The 19,002-nt window shown below is 43.2% G+C and overlaps 1 protein-coding gene across 1 annotated transcript; it reads left to right on the plus strand.

The window, feature by feature from the left end:
* Positions 1–4,521: 4,521 nt before the first annotated feature.
* Positions 4,522–18,629, plus strand: LOC124544645 (serine protease inhibitor I/II-like). Its single transcript, XM_047123260.1, has 5 exons — positions 4,522–4,673; positions 7,881–7,982; positions 13,175–13,324; positions 16,380–16,499; positions 18,442–18,629. The coding sequence occupies exons 1-4, from the start codon at positions 4,601–4,603 to the stop codon at positions 16,493–16,495; spliced, it is 441 nt and encodes a 146-aa protein (XP_046979216.1). The 5' UTR covers positions 4,522–4,600; the 3' UTR covers positions 16,496–16,499; positions 18,442–18,629.
* The last annotated feature ends 373 nt before the right edge of the window (positions 18,630–19,002 follow it).

A 19,002-nucleotide genomic window follows, 5' to 3' on the forward strand; every position in this document is an offset into this window, starting at 1 on the left:
TGTGAACAATACTAGTGAATAATTTGGTCATGCAGATCACCCACATGAAGTCCATCGAACACTTATTGGAAATAATCGAAGGTCAGTTCGTGCACAAATTCCTGCACCGGCAACACTTTCACAGTTATGGACGCTGTGGGGTAGCAGAGCAGACAGGTTTCTGCAGGGGATTTTCAACGAGTTTCTGAATATATGCCACGTCCAGTTGCTGTACTACGTCGGGCAGGAGGAGGTTCCACACGATAGTAGGAGGTACCCCATACTTGTCATGTCAGTGTGGTTTTACGTCATTTGAGTATGAATTTAGAAAAGTTTCTTCTGTAGAAAATCGATCGTCGGTTTTTTTGTTTTTTTTTTAATTTTTATTTTTTTGCTAGACTCAAGCAAAAGGACAATGAAGTACAACTACTTCTTTTTATATAAAACAAAAGTTATTAACACTCTACATATTTATTCTTCATGTCTACATATTTGCAGCCCTCTGCCAATAGAGGACACAGAATTGTATAGTGTAACATGTCGGTGTGTAACGTAACTCTGTCGGTGCGTGAGAAACAGCGTGCTGTTCGAATTCGAACAGTTCGTCAACACATGCGGCATCCTCTCCTTCAGTATGATAATGCCAGACCCCACACGAGCGCTGTGTCATCTGCAACAATCCTACGTCTTGGATTCAATGTCATCGGTCATCCTCCATACAGTGTCGACTCGGCCCATTCCTTCATCTCTTTCCAAAACAGAATATCTTCGAGGGTTTCATTCTGATAACTACGAAGTGTTGCAAATAGACGTGGCTTCGGCAATTACGAGGTGCATTCAAGCTCTAAGGCCTCCGATTTTTTTTCTAATTAACTACTCACCCGAAATCGATGACACTGGCGTTACTTCTCGACGTAATCGCCCTGCAGTCGTACACATTTTTCACAACGCTGACGCCATGATTCCGTGGCAGCGGCGAAGGCTTCTTTAGGAGTGTGTTTTGACCACTGGAAAATCGCTGAGGCAATAGCAGCACGGTTGGTGAATGTGCGGCCACGGAGAGTGTCTTTCATTGTTGGAAAAAGCCAAAAGTCACTAGGAGCCAGGTCAGGTGAGTAGGGAGCATGAGGAATCACTTCAAAGTTGTTATCACGAAGAAACTGTTGCGTAACGCTAGCTCCATGTGCGGGTGCGTTGTCTTGGTGAAACAGCACACGCGCAGCCCTTCCCGGACGTTTTTGTTGCAGTGCAGGAAGGAATTTGTTCTTCAAAATATTTTCGTAGGATGCACCTGTTACCGTAGTGCCCTTTGGAACGCAATGGGTAAGGATTACGCCCTCGCTGTCCCAGAACATGGACACCATCATTTTTTCAGCACTGGCGGTTACCCGAAATTTTTTTGGTGGCGGTGAATCTGTGTGCTTCCATTGAGCTGACTGGTGCTTTGTTTCTGGATTGAAAAATGGCATCCACATCTCATCCATTGTCACAACCGACGAAAAGAAAGTCCCATTCATGCTGTCGTTGCACGTCAACATTGCTTGGCAACATGCCACACGGGCAGCCATGTGGTCATCCGTCAGCATTCGTGGCACCCACCTGGATGACACTTTTCGCATTTTCAGGTCGTCATGCAGGATTGTGTGCACAGAACCCACAAAAATGCTAACTCTGGAGGCGATCTGTTCAACAGTCATTCGGCGATCCCCCAAAACAATTCTCTCCACTTTTTCGATCATGTCGTCAGACCGGCTTGTGTGAGCCCGAGGTTGTTTCGGTTTGTTGTCACACGATGTTCTGCCTTCATTAAGCTGTCGCACCCACGAACGCACTTTCGACACATCCATAACTCCATCACCACATGTCTCCTTCAACTGTCTATGAATTTCAATTGGTTTCACACCACGCAAATTCAGAAAACGAATGATTGCACGCTGTTCAAGTAAGGAAAACGTCGCCATTTTAAGTATTTAAAACAGTTCTCATTCTCGCCGCTGGCGGTAAAATTCCATCTGCCATACGGTGCTGCCATCTCTGGGACGTATTGACGAACAATGCAGCCTCATTTTAAAACAATGTGCATGTTTCTATCTCTTTCCATTCCGGAGAAAAAAATCAGAGGCCTTAGAACTTGAATGCACCTCGTACTTCACTCATTCTACAGGCGACGGTGTTAACCAACCCGTCTCTCGTTGGGAGAAATGTGTTCGCCGCCAGGGTGACTATATTCAGAAATAAATATGTAGTTACAAAGAATAAAAACGTAGAATGTTAATAACGTTCCCTCTACTTAAAAAGCTTTAAGACATTTCACGCAAAAAGAATGCCCTCGTAAACATTTACAGAATCCGATTCGTGTATCGTATGTGAAACATTGAAACTGATATTTTACGACCAATTTAAATCTCTTGGGAGAATGTTATCAGCAGTAATGCTGTATTTATAGTATGAAGGCTTTCACGACCGGATGACATATCTTCCGGTAAATCTTCCGGGATGTAAGGTCGTGGTCCATGAAACTCTTCAGCTCCTAACGTTTCCGGCAAGACTCACCGGAGGAGAAACACCCCTCTGAAGATGTCCAGCGCAGCTCTGGACGAAACGTTAGGAGCTGAAAAGTTTCATGGACCACGACCTTACATCCCAGAAGGTTTACCAGAAAGTGCTGCATTTGCCTGCACAGTTGTAATTGTTTAGTATTTGACGTCATATTTTATATTTTCGTGTTTATTTCTGCAGATGGCTTGTATAACCTATTTTAGTAGATGTCAGGTATTTGGAACGAGAATCACGATGCTGTTGTGGTCTTCAATCCGAAGACTGATGAGACGCGCCTTTCCAAACTACGCTATCCTATATAGGCATCTCCACAACTTCTGTAATCCTCCTCCTGTTGAACCCGCTTTCTTTAGACAGTCCTTGAATTTCCTCAATGTGTGGGTTGTTACACGACCCTCCATTACCAAATACACTATTCTTTCATGGTTCAGGATATGTTCTATCGATCGATATCTTCGTTTAGTACCGTAATTTTCTTTTCGCCTCAGTTTGATTCAGTACCTCTTCTTTGGTTATCCGATCTACCTGTCCAGTCTCCTGCATTCTTATGTAGCACCAATTTTCAGAAGATTGTATTTCTCTCCTTATCTGCACTGTATAGCACCCGTGTTTACGAAACTGTCCAGGCAAATACTTACCTAACGTTTCATTTTATATTACACGTTAAAATATTTCTCATATCTTAGAAACACTTCTCTTCGTGTTGCCAATCTATATTTTATATCCACTTTAATTCAGCAATGATTAATTATTTTGCACATCAAATAGCAAAACTCAGCTACTATCTTCAGCGACTCATATCACAGTTTTTTAATCTAATTCTCTTAACATAACCTGATTTAATTCGACTACAACCCATTACCAGTATTTTATTTTTATTGGCATTTATCTTTTTCAAGACACTGTTCATATTATCTAAGCACACTGCTTGTGTCAAAACTGTAATGAAATTCATCATTGTTGTAAGACCTGCTATAGTACCAATTTTTTTATTTCTTTAAGGGAAATTTTTATTAGGAAATAGTAAAGTTTACAATTATAGCGAATCTTATGACTGATGATGATATAAACAGTTGCGTATGTCCCGACAAGAAAGATTTATGTTATAATGACTTCACCAAATATTAAAAATTTTATTTCTTCTACCTGAACAATAATTTCACTCCAGAATGTTTCTTTAGTTTCCTTTAATGCTTGCTCAGTGCTGAGGTTAAAGAAGGTCGGGTATAAGTTGCAATCCTGTCTTACTCCCATCTCAACTAACGTTTCCCTTCGATGACTTTCGACTCATATAACTGTTATCTGGTTTCTGTGCAAGTTGTAGAGAATATTCCCCTCCCTATTTTTTACTCCTGACACCTCCAATCTTTCAAGAGAGTTTATCCTATGCAACATTATCAACAGAATATTTAGCTTCATGTATCATGTGTGGACACAAAGGTCTCTCTGCATGTATTAACTTTGTGCTAGTTGGTTATTATGACTGATACATACGTCTTGTACCTACTGCATAAATTTTTCTAGGAATAACATTTTTCTTTTATTTATAGGTACCTGCAAAACTTTTATTTTCTAACTGAAACTGGCTGCATTACTGATCTTTAAATCTTTGCAAGTATATCGGAGATTTATATCATCGTCTCTTAAACAGAATTCATGGACCGAATCACTTCACTGGTAAAACACAGAATTAAGAGCATTAATTGGAATAGGGCCTTTGCCGAATAGTACACAAATATTCCCATTACCTTTTTGAAACGTGGAAAGTTTCTGACGTCAAGCTGATGCGGGGAACCACCACTCCTGACCTGTCTCGCACTCAATACAGATAATATGATGGAGTACAGTGCTCGGTGATCATTCTCGGAAGCTGACCAGCGCAACAGGACGCTGGAATTCCCAGAACTGAAACCCCGCTGGCTCGCGAAAAATAAGCGTAGGGGTTCGGGTGGTGGGGACCAGGGAGTGGACTGGAGTGGTATATAAACACGCGTGGGACGTCCGGTCGGCAGTCATATTCGCACAGCATTAGCGGCAGCAGGCAGAAGCAGCACCAGCAGACATGAAGGTCACACTAGCGATAGCAGCGGCGGCCTTGTTCGTCGCCATGGCAACCACAGTGGACGCCGCATCGGGTGAGTCTCACTGCGATTGTTGCATTTCGGAGCCGCCAGGACAATTAATCATTCAGTATTTCCATTCTGGTACAGTTTTAAGCAGTGCTGCTCCTGCTGTTTCCACAGAGAAACAGGAACGACACCTCCCGCTGTATAGTCGTATCTCACTAAGAGAGGTGGACAATGACTGAAGCAGTAGAGCTTCTGCGTATCCTGGTTAAAACCACGCTTCACCTCTTCATAAATAATTTTATGAAGGCTCCGGATTGAGTCCGAAAACAACACCCCATCATCATCACACTACAGCAACGCCTAGGCAATGTAGCGATTCACCTCTCCCTCGCCAACTTTAATATTTGGTTGTAGCTGTTGCGGTTCATTCCACTCATAACAGTTCATAGGTGTATGGTCTGGGCCTGCCTTTTGATACCCTTTACCCAGTATTTTTCCTTCTCAAACTATTTTTACGAAGTTGTTAAGAAGATCATAAAATTTATAATTCGAACAACAACCTGCCAGAAATATGGTTTAAAAAATTAATTTAAGTCAGATGATTACCAGTTTAGGATTTATTGTAAATTCGTGTTCAGATGCCTCTCACAGATATGTTTACTTTCCTGCCGGGTCATTGTTTTCTATTCGTTACTCGGCCGAGGCACAAAGATAAACAAAAAAATTTCGTTCATAATTTGGTAAACTTAAGAGAGATTTTAGTCTTTTTAACCTTCACACAAATACTCATGATGTGATTTTAAAACCACTAAAAGATGAAATGTGGCGATAACTTAGGTGCTCCATATTTCTGTGCGTATTGTATGCGTGTTATGCATTTTTATTATATCCATGTACTCTTATGTTCGACTTCTCATCGCGATTGTACAGGTTAATTCAAAAGTCATGTCCCATGGCACAAGTAGGGTGAATCAGAATTCCACCGAAAAGCTTTCAGGGATGACAGTATGGATGAAAACAAGAAAAAATAGCTAATAAACGTAGACCCTAGAACGCAAACCTTAAGAGCTATGCGCACTTTTTCCTCTTCGATGCTGCGAAACCTCTTCTACCGCAGGCTCTTCGCTTTCCATATTTTGAGAGGCTGTTGTAGAAACCAAAACAAGAAAAAATATGTCCAATAAACAAGGGCTCTAAAGAGCATACCTTACGAACTGTGAGCGCTTGTTCAGTAAGTGAGACGCGCGTCACAGAAACGAAGATGAAAAGGTGTTCATACCTCCAAGTGCAAGTGGAATCCGCGTATACGCCTCTACTTTTTATAGTGTGATCCAGGATATAAGATTATGTAGGACACGCAAATAAGATATCTTTAATTGAAATTACGGATTCGAAAATACACATCACAAAATCTTGCTTAACGCAACGATAATGGTGACGTGCTGTTTGGGGTACGTTTTAAAAACCACCGCTGGAGGGTATTGCTCACGTTAGAGCAACAGAAGTAATGGTTGTTCTTAAGTAATCTGGAATTTCCGTACCTAATGCGAGGATTCTAAGTCATCGTGTAACATTACAAACACGACGACTACTTTCTCCATAATATGTGCGAGAAATAAACGACTATTCAAATGTTTTCCGAAGAACGAAATCACCAGACAAACAGCCAGGGATCAGACTTTTCTTGTATTTCTTTGGTATGTGGTACACACAACAACCAAACCGGAACCTACAGCAAACTCCCATAGCTCTTGCCTCGGTAACAGTTTACGCAACAAAATAATGAGTCAGGAAATTTGCGAATGGCCTTTTATGTAGAAGCTGTTACAATATTCCTTCTTACACGAGTGGCCTGCAGACTCTAAATCTTGTTCCGAAATGTTTTGTTGATCAGTTCGTCGTGTAGTCAAGAATTTAAAACCAGAGTGATTCAATGCAGCATTAGTAGGATGTTTAATGTTTCCTTTATTTTTTTGTTTTTATTTTTATTTCCTTTATATGAGAGGTCATAACACAGATTTGTACTCCCATGCTGCATGCGAATGAAACTGAAACTGATATGAATAATTAGCATGGAGCGTCATTATAACAAGAAATCGACCGACGCTAGATTCAAAGGAAAGTTCACTGCGGGAACCCCTGCGCCATTTCGTTCGGTAAAACCGCCACTGAATGAACCGTGTGTTTGCTACAGATGATTGTCATACAAATCATTCCGAATTACACACGTCTACGATATTTTCAAAAATGTGTTCACGATAAATGGATTTAAAAAAAAAAAAAAAAAGATACTCATATCTGTTACGTACCGTCACTGTATTGAGAGAGGTCTCATTCGCTGCATCAGTGGAAATATCACCAGTTAGGCTAAGACGAGTAGTTCAAGAAACGTCAAGTAAGGGAGTACAGGAAATCCAAGTACATATCCATCGCCTAATTTATTTGTACAGTGTATTTTATAACTAGTCTAAATAACATTTTTTCGTCTTAATCTTATTTGTGGAGACGGGTCTGTGAATGCACGTCCAAGTGCATGAAAATGGTATTACTGTATCCGTTTTTTTTCTTTTTCGAAATTCCTGGTGCTTAAATCCTGTATTGACACAAAAATGAAAAGTTCGATGGACATCTGTGCCACAAGGAGCCGTTTTCATGTACAAAAGCTAAGCTAAATGAGGCGTCATTGATCATTTGGTTTTGCGGTTCTTGCGGATCCAATGCCTGCTGACAAAATTAGTAAATATCAGGTCCACCTGTTGCGTTTTATATAAACCCAAACACTTTGCACGACCTTTGTGACGTCGTTGTTGGGTGTTATTATTCACTTATGTGAAATATAAACACATTTTAAGCAGTTAGTTAATGTTATAAAAACTGCTGTAGGCCTAATTTTGTAGGAATAATTACGACTTCGTGTTAACATATTACAGAAATAATTAAAAAACACCGACGGACGGATACATTTTTGGATTTATACAGAAACCAGTCTTTTGCATAACAGTTGGTGCTGATATTCAGTAGCAAATGAAGCATATTCTTCAGTAGATAATTTTATTTACAGTGGTTCTCAGCAAGTATCTTTGTCTGAATAGTTGCATGCTGAATGCATATGCATGACCGAAAGTGTCATATTGCTCCAGAAAAGTTAGTAAGGAAACGTAACGTAATGATTTTTAACGCGAAACCACGGAATGCTTAGTGATGACTAAAAAAGTTAAAATAAACCCTGAGACAGTAAACACATTTTCATTTGCTGGTTGGTTTTTGTTCTAGAGTGTACTCCAGGAACCACGAAGAAGGAAGACTGCAACACTTGTAGATGCACTCCAACAGGCGTCTGGGTCTGCACGCGCAAAGGGTGTGTTACGAAGAGAGGTAAGAGGCTGTCTGCTTCGTTTGAGAGTATCCTCTGTTGTTTCACGAAATACCGGTGTCGAACAAAAATAATATATTGACGTTGTTCAATAATTTTTCGTCCAGTATAGAGCAGAATGCAAGGTGTAATAAAACGTATACTGTAGCATGCGGGGAGTAATGAAACGATACGGACTAACGTCAAAGGGTTGCAGAGGGTCTCATGATTAACAAATTCAGTGCAGGAACCCCAACGTCGATTCAGGGCGTTAAACGCATAGGGTCTAAAACAAGCCGTAAGGGAGCTAACGCCAGTTCTCTGGTGGGCTCTTAATCAGGGCTTCGTACAGTGGAACTGTTGTTTGTTGTTCAGTGTTGTCGAATAACTACAACAAGGTCCAATGGATAAAATAGGGGTGACTGCTGCACAGATAACGACTGGCTTCTACATTTTCAACGGTATGAAGTGTCATTGGATGACACTTCCACACACGGGCTGGCTCGGAGCACTATGGGACTTACCTTCTGAGGTCATCAGTCCCCTAGAACTTAGAACTACTTGAACCTAACTAACCTAAGGACATCACACACATCCATGCCCCAGACACGGGATTTTATAAATAGTAATAATAATTTCAAATAGAGGGTGAGCAAAATGAAACCGACGCTGAAAATATTTGTAAGACTAACGCGCAACTGACACTTGTTAAAGAGTAGGAGAACTGCCCACCACAGAAAATTCTGGAAACGCTGTTTAGGTACGCCAGTCAGTTGCTGCCACACGTCTGCGAATGCGCATCTCCCAGATGCTCTTTCGCGAGTACCTGACACTGTCGTCAAGTATAACTGGGTGAGAGGAGCAGACATGCTTATTGGCCATACGAGCATAAACGGTGCTCGTTATAAAACGACGCATGTTCATTGTCGAATGTTATGCTAAGCACCATTTGTGGAAAACCTGTGTGAAACTGTTTGTGGAAGAGTTTAAGAGAGCAGATGTTTGTAAAACCTCCAGCAAAGCATGCAATGCAAAGTGTAGTGATAAAATGGGGTGAAACGGGTTCCGTAGCGAGTAAAAGCCGTAGCTATCCGAAAAGAATTCGAACATTGCCAGAAAAAGGGAAACCTGTAGCCAAGTCAGACTTAATCTCAACGCCGTTTATCTGTTTAAGTGGGAACTAACCAATCGTCGAGTCGGAACACTGTCAAAAAGGAGCTGCTACTGTATCCTTGCAAATTTTGGAGCCAAAAGAAGTTTCGAGTTTTTGGTTCTGCTGGTGGTTCCTGAGTGAAGAAAGTTTTAGACCCTCAGTCTTCATTTCTTCACGTGAGGCCATTTTCAGCTTGTCACTGTATGTGAACCCACAGAATTTGTGCCATTACGGATCACAGAACTATGAAGAGCCGCTGCATAATCATATGTTTGGCAATTTGGTACACAATGTCTAACATTCGTATCGTGACAAGACGCTTTCACCAAGCTGTTAATGTTAACCGTTATATCCAGAAACTATATAATCTATATCTGGCTATACTCACAGAAGCTGAAAAGCTGTATCGATATTTCCAGCGAGATGGGACAACAAAACACACCGCATTGACAACGGTGCTACGAGTGCACGCGAGTTGAGGTGTACGATGCTGCCCGAGGAGAGCATTATTAGCAGAGGCAGTGGAGTCTCCTCGTTTCGTAAATCGCCTTATCTCTCCCTCCCTGTGATTTTTACCTGTGGGGATAATGGAAGGGTCAGGTGTATTCAGATACCCTTAAAGAGGCGGAGCAGGAGGGGGAGACGGAGAACATTAGTATTTAACGTCCCGTCGAGACAGAGGTCATTAGAAACGGAGCACAACCTCGGAGTGGGGAAGCATACGTAGGCAAATCGGCCGTGCCTTTTCAAAGGAACCATCCCGGCATTTGGCTGAAGCGATTTTGGAAAATCACAGAAAGCCCTGAAAGAGCTACAGCAAGACACTGAAGCCGCTATTGCTGCGTGACGAAGGTCTGGCACGCCTGTCTCATAGTTTGATAAAAATCAAGCTCAGCGCTGAATCGAAGGCTGCAGTGGCCATTTCCAGCACCTTGTGTGATCTTCGTTAGCAAGGGTCAGTTTCACTTCAGCCATGTCGTAAATGTTTTCCAGGCCAACATGATTTTTTCCACCCAGTCGCACCTTCAAACACCCCTCAACGTTTTTCGGAACAGAGAAAGTAAAAAAACGATGACATCGTCTTTGCTGTAGGGCCTTCACTACATGTCTGCTGTGTTTCCTTTCACCACTAGAAGTTGGGAGTTTGCCCATCCACCCTGTTGTGCCGGACGATAACACACTCGCCCGTGGAACGGTGGGTTCTTCGGTTTGCTCCGAGAAGAAATCGAATGGAACTTCAACACTGATAACCTTTAACACTCAAAACACTCGTATTAGTTCATTTTATTACAAGAAGATTTACTTAGCTTGGTATAGTCCATCTCCACAGGAATGTTCTGAGTATTTACAACTCTTTGAATATTAAGGTATCACTTGAATCCGACAATTTTACAAGACTCTTTTACTTGAAGTATTACTGACACAAAGATCACATTAAGGTCTGCCTAATGCATTTAATAAACCGGCGGCATATCTAAGACAGTGCTGTCGTCTTGATCGTTGACTGCGAACTGGGAAACGTTTCTCTGCACACCCGTCACTAGACCAGCGACTACGGTAGTCTAGCGAAGCACTGGGACGCATGGGTACGCCTGCGTTTTCATTTGTCAGTGTGGCGTCCTGCGACTACCGATTTCTGTGCTTTCGCTGCGAGGTGCCAACCTCTATTTGGCAGCCGGTTCTGTGGACGACGCCACACATCCTACAGTACCGATACTGTTCCCACTTCTGAATGTTTTACACTTAAGAAGTTATTCTGTGATAAGTATTTTGAAAATAACGAAAGGGTATAGGCAGCTCTCAAACACGGGTTCCAGTTTCAGGCGGGCTACTTCTATAACAGAGGAAGTTGATCCGCCAGCATCAAGAGCGTCTCAATCATCTATGTCTACATCTGCTTATGTACTCGCTAGCCATCGTATGGTGCATTGCAGAGGGTACTTTTTACCACTGCTAGTCACTTCCATTCCTCTTCCTTTCGAAAATAAAGCAAGGAAAAATCGACGGCGTCTATGGCTCCTTATGCTCTCTTCACTAAATGTACGAAGGCGGCACTGGAATCATTACCCAGTCAGCTGCAAATGCTGGTTCTCTAAATTTTCTGAAACTGTTAAGCTAAGAGAACGCAACTGGTAAATTTGATAACACGAAGAGTGTTGGATCTGTCGCGACATAGGCCGGCCGTGGTGGCCGAGCGGTTCTAGGCGCTTTAGTCCGGAACCGCGCAACTGCTACGGTCGCAGGTTCGAATCCCGCCTCGGGCATGGATGTGTGTGATGTCCTTAGGTTAGTTAGGTTCAAGTACACTCCTGGAAATTGAAATAAGAACACCGTGAATTCATTGTCCCAGGAAGGGGAAACTTTATTGACACATTCCTGGGGCCAGATACATCACATGATCACACTGACAGAACCACAGGCACATAGACACAGGCAACAGAGCATGCACAATGTCGGCACTAGTACAGTGTATATCCACCTTTCGCAGCAATGCAGGCTGCTATTCTCCCATGGAGACGATCGTAGAGATGCTGGATGTAGTCCTGTGGAACGGCTTGCCATGCCATTTCCACCTGGCGCCTCAGTTGGACCAGCGTTCGTGCTGGACGTGCAGACCGCGTGAGACGACGCTTCATCCAGTCCCAAACATGCTCAATGGGGGACAGATCCGGAGATCTTGCTGGCCAGGGTAGTTGTCTTACACCTTCTAGAGCACGTTGGGTGGCACGGGATACATGCGGATGTGCGTTGTCCTGTTGGAACAGCAAGTTCCCTTGCCGGTCTAGGAATGGTAGAACGATGGGTTCGATGACGGTTTGGATGTACCGTGCACTATTCAGTGTCCCCTCGACGATCACCAGTGGTGTACAGCCAGTGTAGGAGATCGCTCCCCACACCATGATGCCGGGTGTTGGCCCTGTGTGCCTCGGTCGTATGCAGTCCTGATTGTGGCGCTCACCTGCACGGCGCCAAACACGCATACGACCATCATTGGCACCAAGGCAGAAGCGACTCTCATCGCTGAAGACGACACGTCTCCATTCGTCCCTCCATTCACGCCTGTCGCGACACCACTGGAGGCGGGCTGCACGATGTTGGGGCGTGAGCGGAAGACGGCCTAACGGTGTGCGGGACCGTAGCCCAGCTTCATGGAGACGGTTGCGAACGGTCCTCGCCGATACCCCAAGAGCAACAGTGTCCCTAATTTGCTGCGAAGTGGCGGTGCGGTCCCCTACGGCACTGCGTAGGATCCTACGGTCTTGGCGTGCATCCGTGCGTCGCTGCGGTCCGGTCCCAGGTCGACGGGCACGTGCACCTTCCGCCGACCACTGGCGACAACATCGATGTACTGTGCAGACCTCACGCCCCACGTGTTGAGCAATTCGGCGGTACGTCCACCCGGCCTCCCGCATGCCCACTATACGCCCTCGCTCAAAGTCCGTCAACTGCACATACGGTTCACGTCCACGCTGTCGCGGCATGCTACCAGTGTTAAAGACTGCGATGGAGCTCCGTATGCCACGGCAAACTGGCTGACACTGACGGCGGCGGTGCACAAATGCTGCGCAGCTAGCGCCATTCGACGGCCAACACCGCGGTTCCTGGTGTGTCCGCTGTGCCGTGCGTGTGATCATTGCTTGTACAGCCCTCTCGCAGTGTCCGGAGCAAGTATGGTGGGTCTGACACACCGGTGTCAATGTGTTCTTTTTTCCATTTCCAGGAGTGTAGTTCTAAGTTCTAGGGGACTGATGACCTCAGAAGTTAAAGTCCCATAGTGCTCAGAGCCATTTGAACCATTTTGTCGCGATATGTTTCCTTGTACGTATATTATCATTCTGTTTGTCCAAGGCAAATTTTCTTTTTGTAGGTCTTTTGTACATAGTTTCAGTACAAACTGAAAAGAAATGCAAGTAAATTAAAGAAGAAATTGTGTATCGTAAATATAGGATAATGTTAATGAAGAAGGAAAATTGAGTGACTTGTCTGCCTACGTATACAGCCGCATTTTGTAGAGGCTTCCCGGTTCCCTGAACATGAGCTTAATGTATTGTCGCTTCACAGAGGCAGAGGAGTCGCCCATCGTGAAACGTGAAGCCCAGAGCTGTACACCCAACTCGACCTTCAAGAAGGACTGCAACACGTGCACGTGCAACAGCAGTGGAACGTCCGCCATCTGCACCCAGCTGGGATGTCTCAGCCGCGGCCGTAGACGTGAGTCCATCTCTCTCTCTATCTCATTTCTGTTCGTCTCACTGCGTATTTCTTTGAGTTATAGCAGTTCTTCACTGAACTGTGCTACTTGGCCGTGACACATCAAGCGAATTTTACTTTCGTCCCTGAGTTTTACACATCAGTGTAGCAACGATAACTGTGCTGCCGTACATTCACGTACTTTGTTTCCAATGTCATCAGAAGAAAAACAAGCAGACTTTCACTAGCTTTTGTTGCTTCCGCTTATTCAGAATTGTGACCTAAGACACAACCCTCACAGAGCAGGTCAAATGAAACTAATTAACGACGTAGCGTGATAACTGGTGGATTGCGAATCTACAGCTGTGTAGTTGAACAGCACTCCGCAGACGACAGGAATGTAGAGCGACTCAAAAGTAAATAATTCGCAACGTTGTTCCGGCCACTGTGGCCGTGTGGTTCTAGGCGCTTCAGTCCGGAACCGCGCTGCTGCTACGGTCGCAGGTTCGAATCCTGCCTCAGGCATGGAGGTGTGTGATGTCATTAGGATAGTTAGGTTTAAGTAGTTCTAAGTTTAGGAGACTGATGACATCAGATGTTAAGTCCCATACTGCTAAGAGCCATCTGAACAATTTATTGTTTTTTTTTTAATTTTTTTTTAGCAACGTTGTTGACCGCCGAACTTGGTAGAATTGAACCGCAAGCAATAAATAAATTCTGTCTGCCATTGTTTTCTCTACTAACAGATTAAAGTGACCTCAACTGAAAATCATATTTCCCCTGGACCATGGAGGTAGTGGATCTGTTCTCCTACAGCAGGGGCTCAGTTGCCGAGGAAAATAAACTGCTTAATGAAAGCACTAGGGGTAGACTACAGACCAGTACCAGAACGGGCAATATTAATTAAACTTCATATATTCACAATGGAGCACAAAAATGCGAGGCAGTCTCGTTACATAGGGTGGGATTTTGCCAGCCCACAATTTGAACCGTGCAGGGCTCCACGTGCTTGATAATTTGGAATCCAGAGAGAAAGTTATGAGCCATGAGCAATCACAAATTGAGAGCATGCAGACAGGGGCAGTGATACAAAGTCACCTCCCTAGTAATTTTGATTCCATGCAACTACTTCCTCGTGGTGTATTTGCAGCTTAACCGTGGATGAATGTGCTATGAACATTTTATTTCGAATGTCCTGACAAAAGGTGAACGAAATTGCCTGGAAGATCATATCAGCGCACACTCCGCTGCAGAGTGAAAATCTCATTCTGGTGAACGAAATTGTATCGTGAAAAAGTCAGCAACCACAACACTAGTGGTAGTCACAGAGTGATGCCTACCAAGAGCAGCAGCGAACGGAGGCCAAGACGTCGTCTCTCAGCAGTAACCTCGAAAGCCGCACAGCTGTGTGCTTCCCGCGATAGCGAGAGGTCACTGTAGCCAGCTTAACTGTGGCCAGAGATGAAATTCGTCGCTTAGGCCTTCTGCAGAAGGGCAGTTGATGGTTCTGAGGTGGCGCGAGCTCTTTGTGAACAAGGTTATGGTTAGTGTCCCTCTGCACTGCTGTTGCCTTGATTTGATTCTGAAACTAACGGAGACTGGAACTTTGTAGATTTACGCTGAGTATTTTTGAATTAAATGAATGGTGACCAAGAAAATTGCCTATAAATATCCAAGCTACAGCAGAAGCGATTTGACAGGATTAGCATAGTTTGAAATGGAAACAGAAGTTCAACGGTAAAACATGTAATACAGTCAATATCTGGCAATATCTGGCAGTGTAAGCGAATGTGCAAGGAAATGTAGATCACACCTGCAGTGATCTTTTGTGTGAGTAGTAACACTCATGCCGTTTTGTAAATTGCATAGTCATTTGCAAACAAACAGTGAAAACGGAAGTGAAACAAATCAGAAGCCACAAATTTTTTAAGTGTAAACATAGTAGTGTTCACGTACAAATGGTTCAAATGGCTCTGAGCACTATGGGACTTAACTGCTGTGGTCATCAGTCCCCTAGAACTTAGAACTACTTAAACCTAACTAACCTAAGGACATCACACACATTCATGCCCGAGGCAGGATTCGAACCTGCGACCGTTGCGGCCGCGCGGTTCCAGACTGTACCGCCTAGAACCCCTCGGCTACTCTGGCCGGCTGTTGTTCACGTACAAAATTGTTGTGTAATCAGAGTGTACATGAGTATCTCAGTTATCTCCTTGAAACCGACTTGATCGATTTCGACCAAATGTGGCCGAAAAACGCAAGGCACCAGAATATCAGTGTGATGTGGTTTATAATATCCTAGCTCTGATGGTAGTGGAGATACAGGCAAAAACGTGATTTTTTCAGCCCCTGGAGTATAGACTCCCTGCATGAAAGGCTAATTGTGTGGGAACAGTATCAGACAGTCAATCCAACTTGCTTTGCAGGACAGTGTACATGTCAGGGGCAAGAAACAGTTTTCTGGGTCCCAACATGTAGGCTGCCCTATTGTGTTGAGTTGTATTGGCCTGTTTTATCGACCTGCGTTGCACAGCAGCCTGTACATCAGGGACAAATACATTATTTTCAAGCCCCTGATATGAGCCTGCCCTGTACGAAATGCATGTCGTGGGAGTAGTATTAGCTTGCTTTATTGAACTGTACAGCAGGTGCTATACATGCCAACGAGCTTGACTATGGTCAGGCTGAAATGGATAGATGAGGTGGACAAAGTGATGGGGTGAAGGGAATGGACAGAAAGAGGGAAAGAGGGGAAAATGCGTGAGCCAGATTGTAGAATAACCAGCTGAGTCACCGTAGGTGGTTCACCTGCATTCCCTACCTCCAGGATACTAAACCGCTTCAACAGTGAAAGTGGAGGAATACGACGAGTATTTCATCCAAAGAATTTATCAAGAATTATTTCTGTAGTATAGACTTGCATTCTTGAACAGTTATTTCCAAAGACACGTCTGGCCAGGAAAGTTTATGTTTTTTGATGGTTATCTGCGTCATCTTAAGACTAAATCTGGGATGGTTTCCTTTCAAAAGATCGCAGCCGATTATCTGAGTCTCTTTTGATATTGTGTTGCAGAGGTAAACTGCACTCCTGGAACGACCTTCAAGAACAAGTGTAACACTTGCCGCTGCGGTTCCAACGGTAGGAGTGCCAGCTGCACATTGAAGGCGTGTCCTCCTGGCACGTATTAACCAGGTATGTATCCACTCTGTTTGACGTTCGGCTTTGTGAATTTCAGATCTGAACAAGTTTTGTTTTAATGCTGCAGTGAGGGCTTCATGTCCAATGTTTATGTCAGCACATCTTCCAGACTGAGATGCCGCGGTCGGTATATGAGACTACTGATGCTTCATATCGATCTATGGGAGATTCGAGTTAATCGAGGTGAAATATAAATGCTGAATTTTCAGTAAGAGAATAGCGATTGATTTACTTTTAACTGGCAATGATATCAACAGCCAAAGATAATCAACCATTAGGCGTCACATGATGTATGGTTGTGGGTTACACACAACTCGTAGTACATTTATAATCTCGGAGCACCTTGAGAAATTTTTGTCTCTGAATATACCTCCCTCAGATGGGGATAGAACGTTAATACACAGTTTTATACGTCGACCATGTCCTCTGAAACATGATGTTTTAACGGTTTTTTTATGCTGGAAATTTCTGTAGAAAACGCTGGGCTAGTTACAGTGCAGCATGTTCTGAGGCCCCTGTTTTAACGACAAAAACTCTAAATACCAAGTAACTGTAGAATAAGTGTGTGTGTGTGTGTGTGTGTGTGTGTGTGTGTGTGTGTGTGTGACAGAGAGAGAGAGAGAGAGAAAGAGAGAGTGAGAGAAAGAGAGAGGGAGAGAGAGAAAGAGAGAGAGAAAGAGAGAGAGAGAGAGAGAGTACATGAGTGAGCGAGTAAGTGTGGTGTGAATGAGTGAGTGAGTGAGTGTGCGAGTGTGGATATGAATGAGTGAGTGTGCGTGAGTGTGGGTGTGAATGACTGAGTGAGTGAGTGTGTGAGTGTGGGTGTGAATGAGTGAGTGAGAGTAAGTAAGCAATTTAAATATTGTCTTAGACCTTTCACCTCAATTTATTAATAAGAATTTACAGTGGCCTAAAATATAGAAATATGTATTTATACTCACATACAGCACATTTCATTTTGATAGTCTCATATTGTACTTGTGTGTATTTTTAAGGACAAAGGAGATGCTCCTAACCATACTGTGACAAACTGAAAATGGCAAAATATAAATTCCATTTATTCAGTCGTAGATGCATCTTTGCCTCAAAATCACTGCACAATGACAGCAACAGAGGAAAGATAAATCTATCAAACATCTTAGTTGTTCGTTCTTCATACTGATATTTTCAAATCTATTGTAATAACAAGTGTAACATTTTTAAATATTAGAACTATGCATTAACAATTGTAAAACCTTGACTGTTATTTCCGGTTTAGAAGCCGTGGAAGATGAAACTAATGACGTCTAAACTCAATAAACATCGTTGTGGGTGTCACTATTGTGAAAAAGGCTTTAAAAATTCAGCTACTGAGAGGATGTCTCACTAACATCAGAACGATTCATTCTGTGCACTCCTCAATCTTTATTAGTTTATTTAATGCCTTTTTAAATAGTTGATACTTTCACAAACATGACACTGTGCTGTACTTCCCTACTTAAATATAACGTCGCCTCATTTGTAAATCTCAGAGCAGCGAGGGTGCAAGGAATGGACAGGGACTGCGGGTAGGTTGCGTTCGCTGGGAACGGGGGTCGGCCGTGAGACGTGCAGAGATAGTCTGCGCAGTAGCATTAACATTGCGTCCCGGATGGCGCAGGGGTTAACGCACTTCCTAGTAAGTACGAGATCCCGGATTCTAATCACGGTCTGGAAGACATTTTCACTCGTCGTCGCTGATTCCGCGTTATGTGCCAATGCAGCTGACATTAGTAATCACTTCCCTTCCCTATCCGTCCTCCCCCCACTACCTTTATTTTTCATATGGTGTAGATATTAATAGTATTGGTGAAAATTACTAACAGATCCTAACATGAGAAACTCGAAGTATTGTTTACTTTATCTAAATTAAATACTCCTCATACTGGCATGTGAATGTTTTTATTTTTCTTTTCAGCGTTCCTTCGTGAAGGTGACGTGTGATAAGTTCTCTGCAGTCAAGAGAAACAACGCCATTTCTGTGATGTGGACCTCCGTCTTTAATCTTGGCGGCGAATTATTTTCATCTACTTCCAATCTGTCATTTGTAATTTCCTTATCGTCTTCAAGCATAAAAAATAAACGCAATGGTTGTAATCCATCAAATATAGAGTTTCTTTCACATACTCCACTTTACCTACATTTCATTTAAATTTAGTATTTCTGTGTTTTAATTTTCTTTTTCTGTTCACTTCCTCGTAAAGTTATTATGTTTCTTTTTACACAATGATGTAGTTATGTATGCTAATACATATGCTCGACGACTTCCACACCCTTCTGCTACTTGCGTCAGCAGTAGTGTTGGACACCTAATTTGCATCCATTGTACTACACACCAAGACGTATCGAGTGAAACAGAGAGTGAATGATATATTTGCAGTATTTCACATTTGTAGAGCTTCCTCACTATCTTTGTCTCAGTAGTATGAACAGTTACATCATTGATCCAAATAAATCAAAATTTGTACTATTCGTCGTC

Source organism: Schistocerca americana, chromosome 8, assembly GCF_021461395.2.
Source record: "Schistocerca americana isolate TAMUIC-IGC-003095 chromosome 8, iqSchAmer2.1, whole genome shotgun sequence".
NCBI lineage: Eukaryota > Metazoa > Arthropoda > Insecta > Orthoptera > Acrididae > Schistocerca > Schistocerca americana.

Coding starts and splice junctions, on each gene's coding strand:
- LOC124544645 (XM_047123260.1), top strand. CDS start 4,601: ATGAAGGTCACACTAGCGATAGCAGCGGCGGCCTTGTTCGTCGCCATG. Junction 4,674..7,880: donor CACAGTGGACGCCGCATCGG/GTGAGTCTCACT, acceptor TTTTTGTTCTAG/AGTGTACTCCAGGAACCACG. Junction 13,325..16,379: donor TCTCAGCCGCGGCCGTAGAC/GTGAGTCCATCT, acceptor ATTGTGTTGCAG/AGGTAAACTGCACTCCTGGA.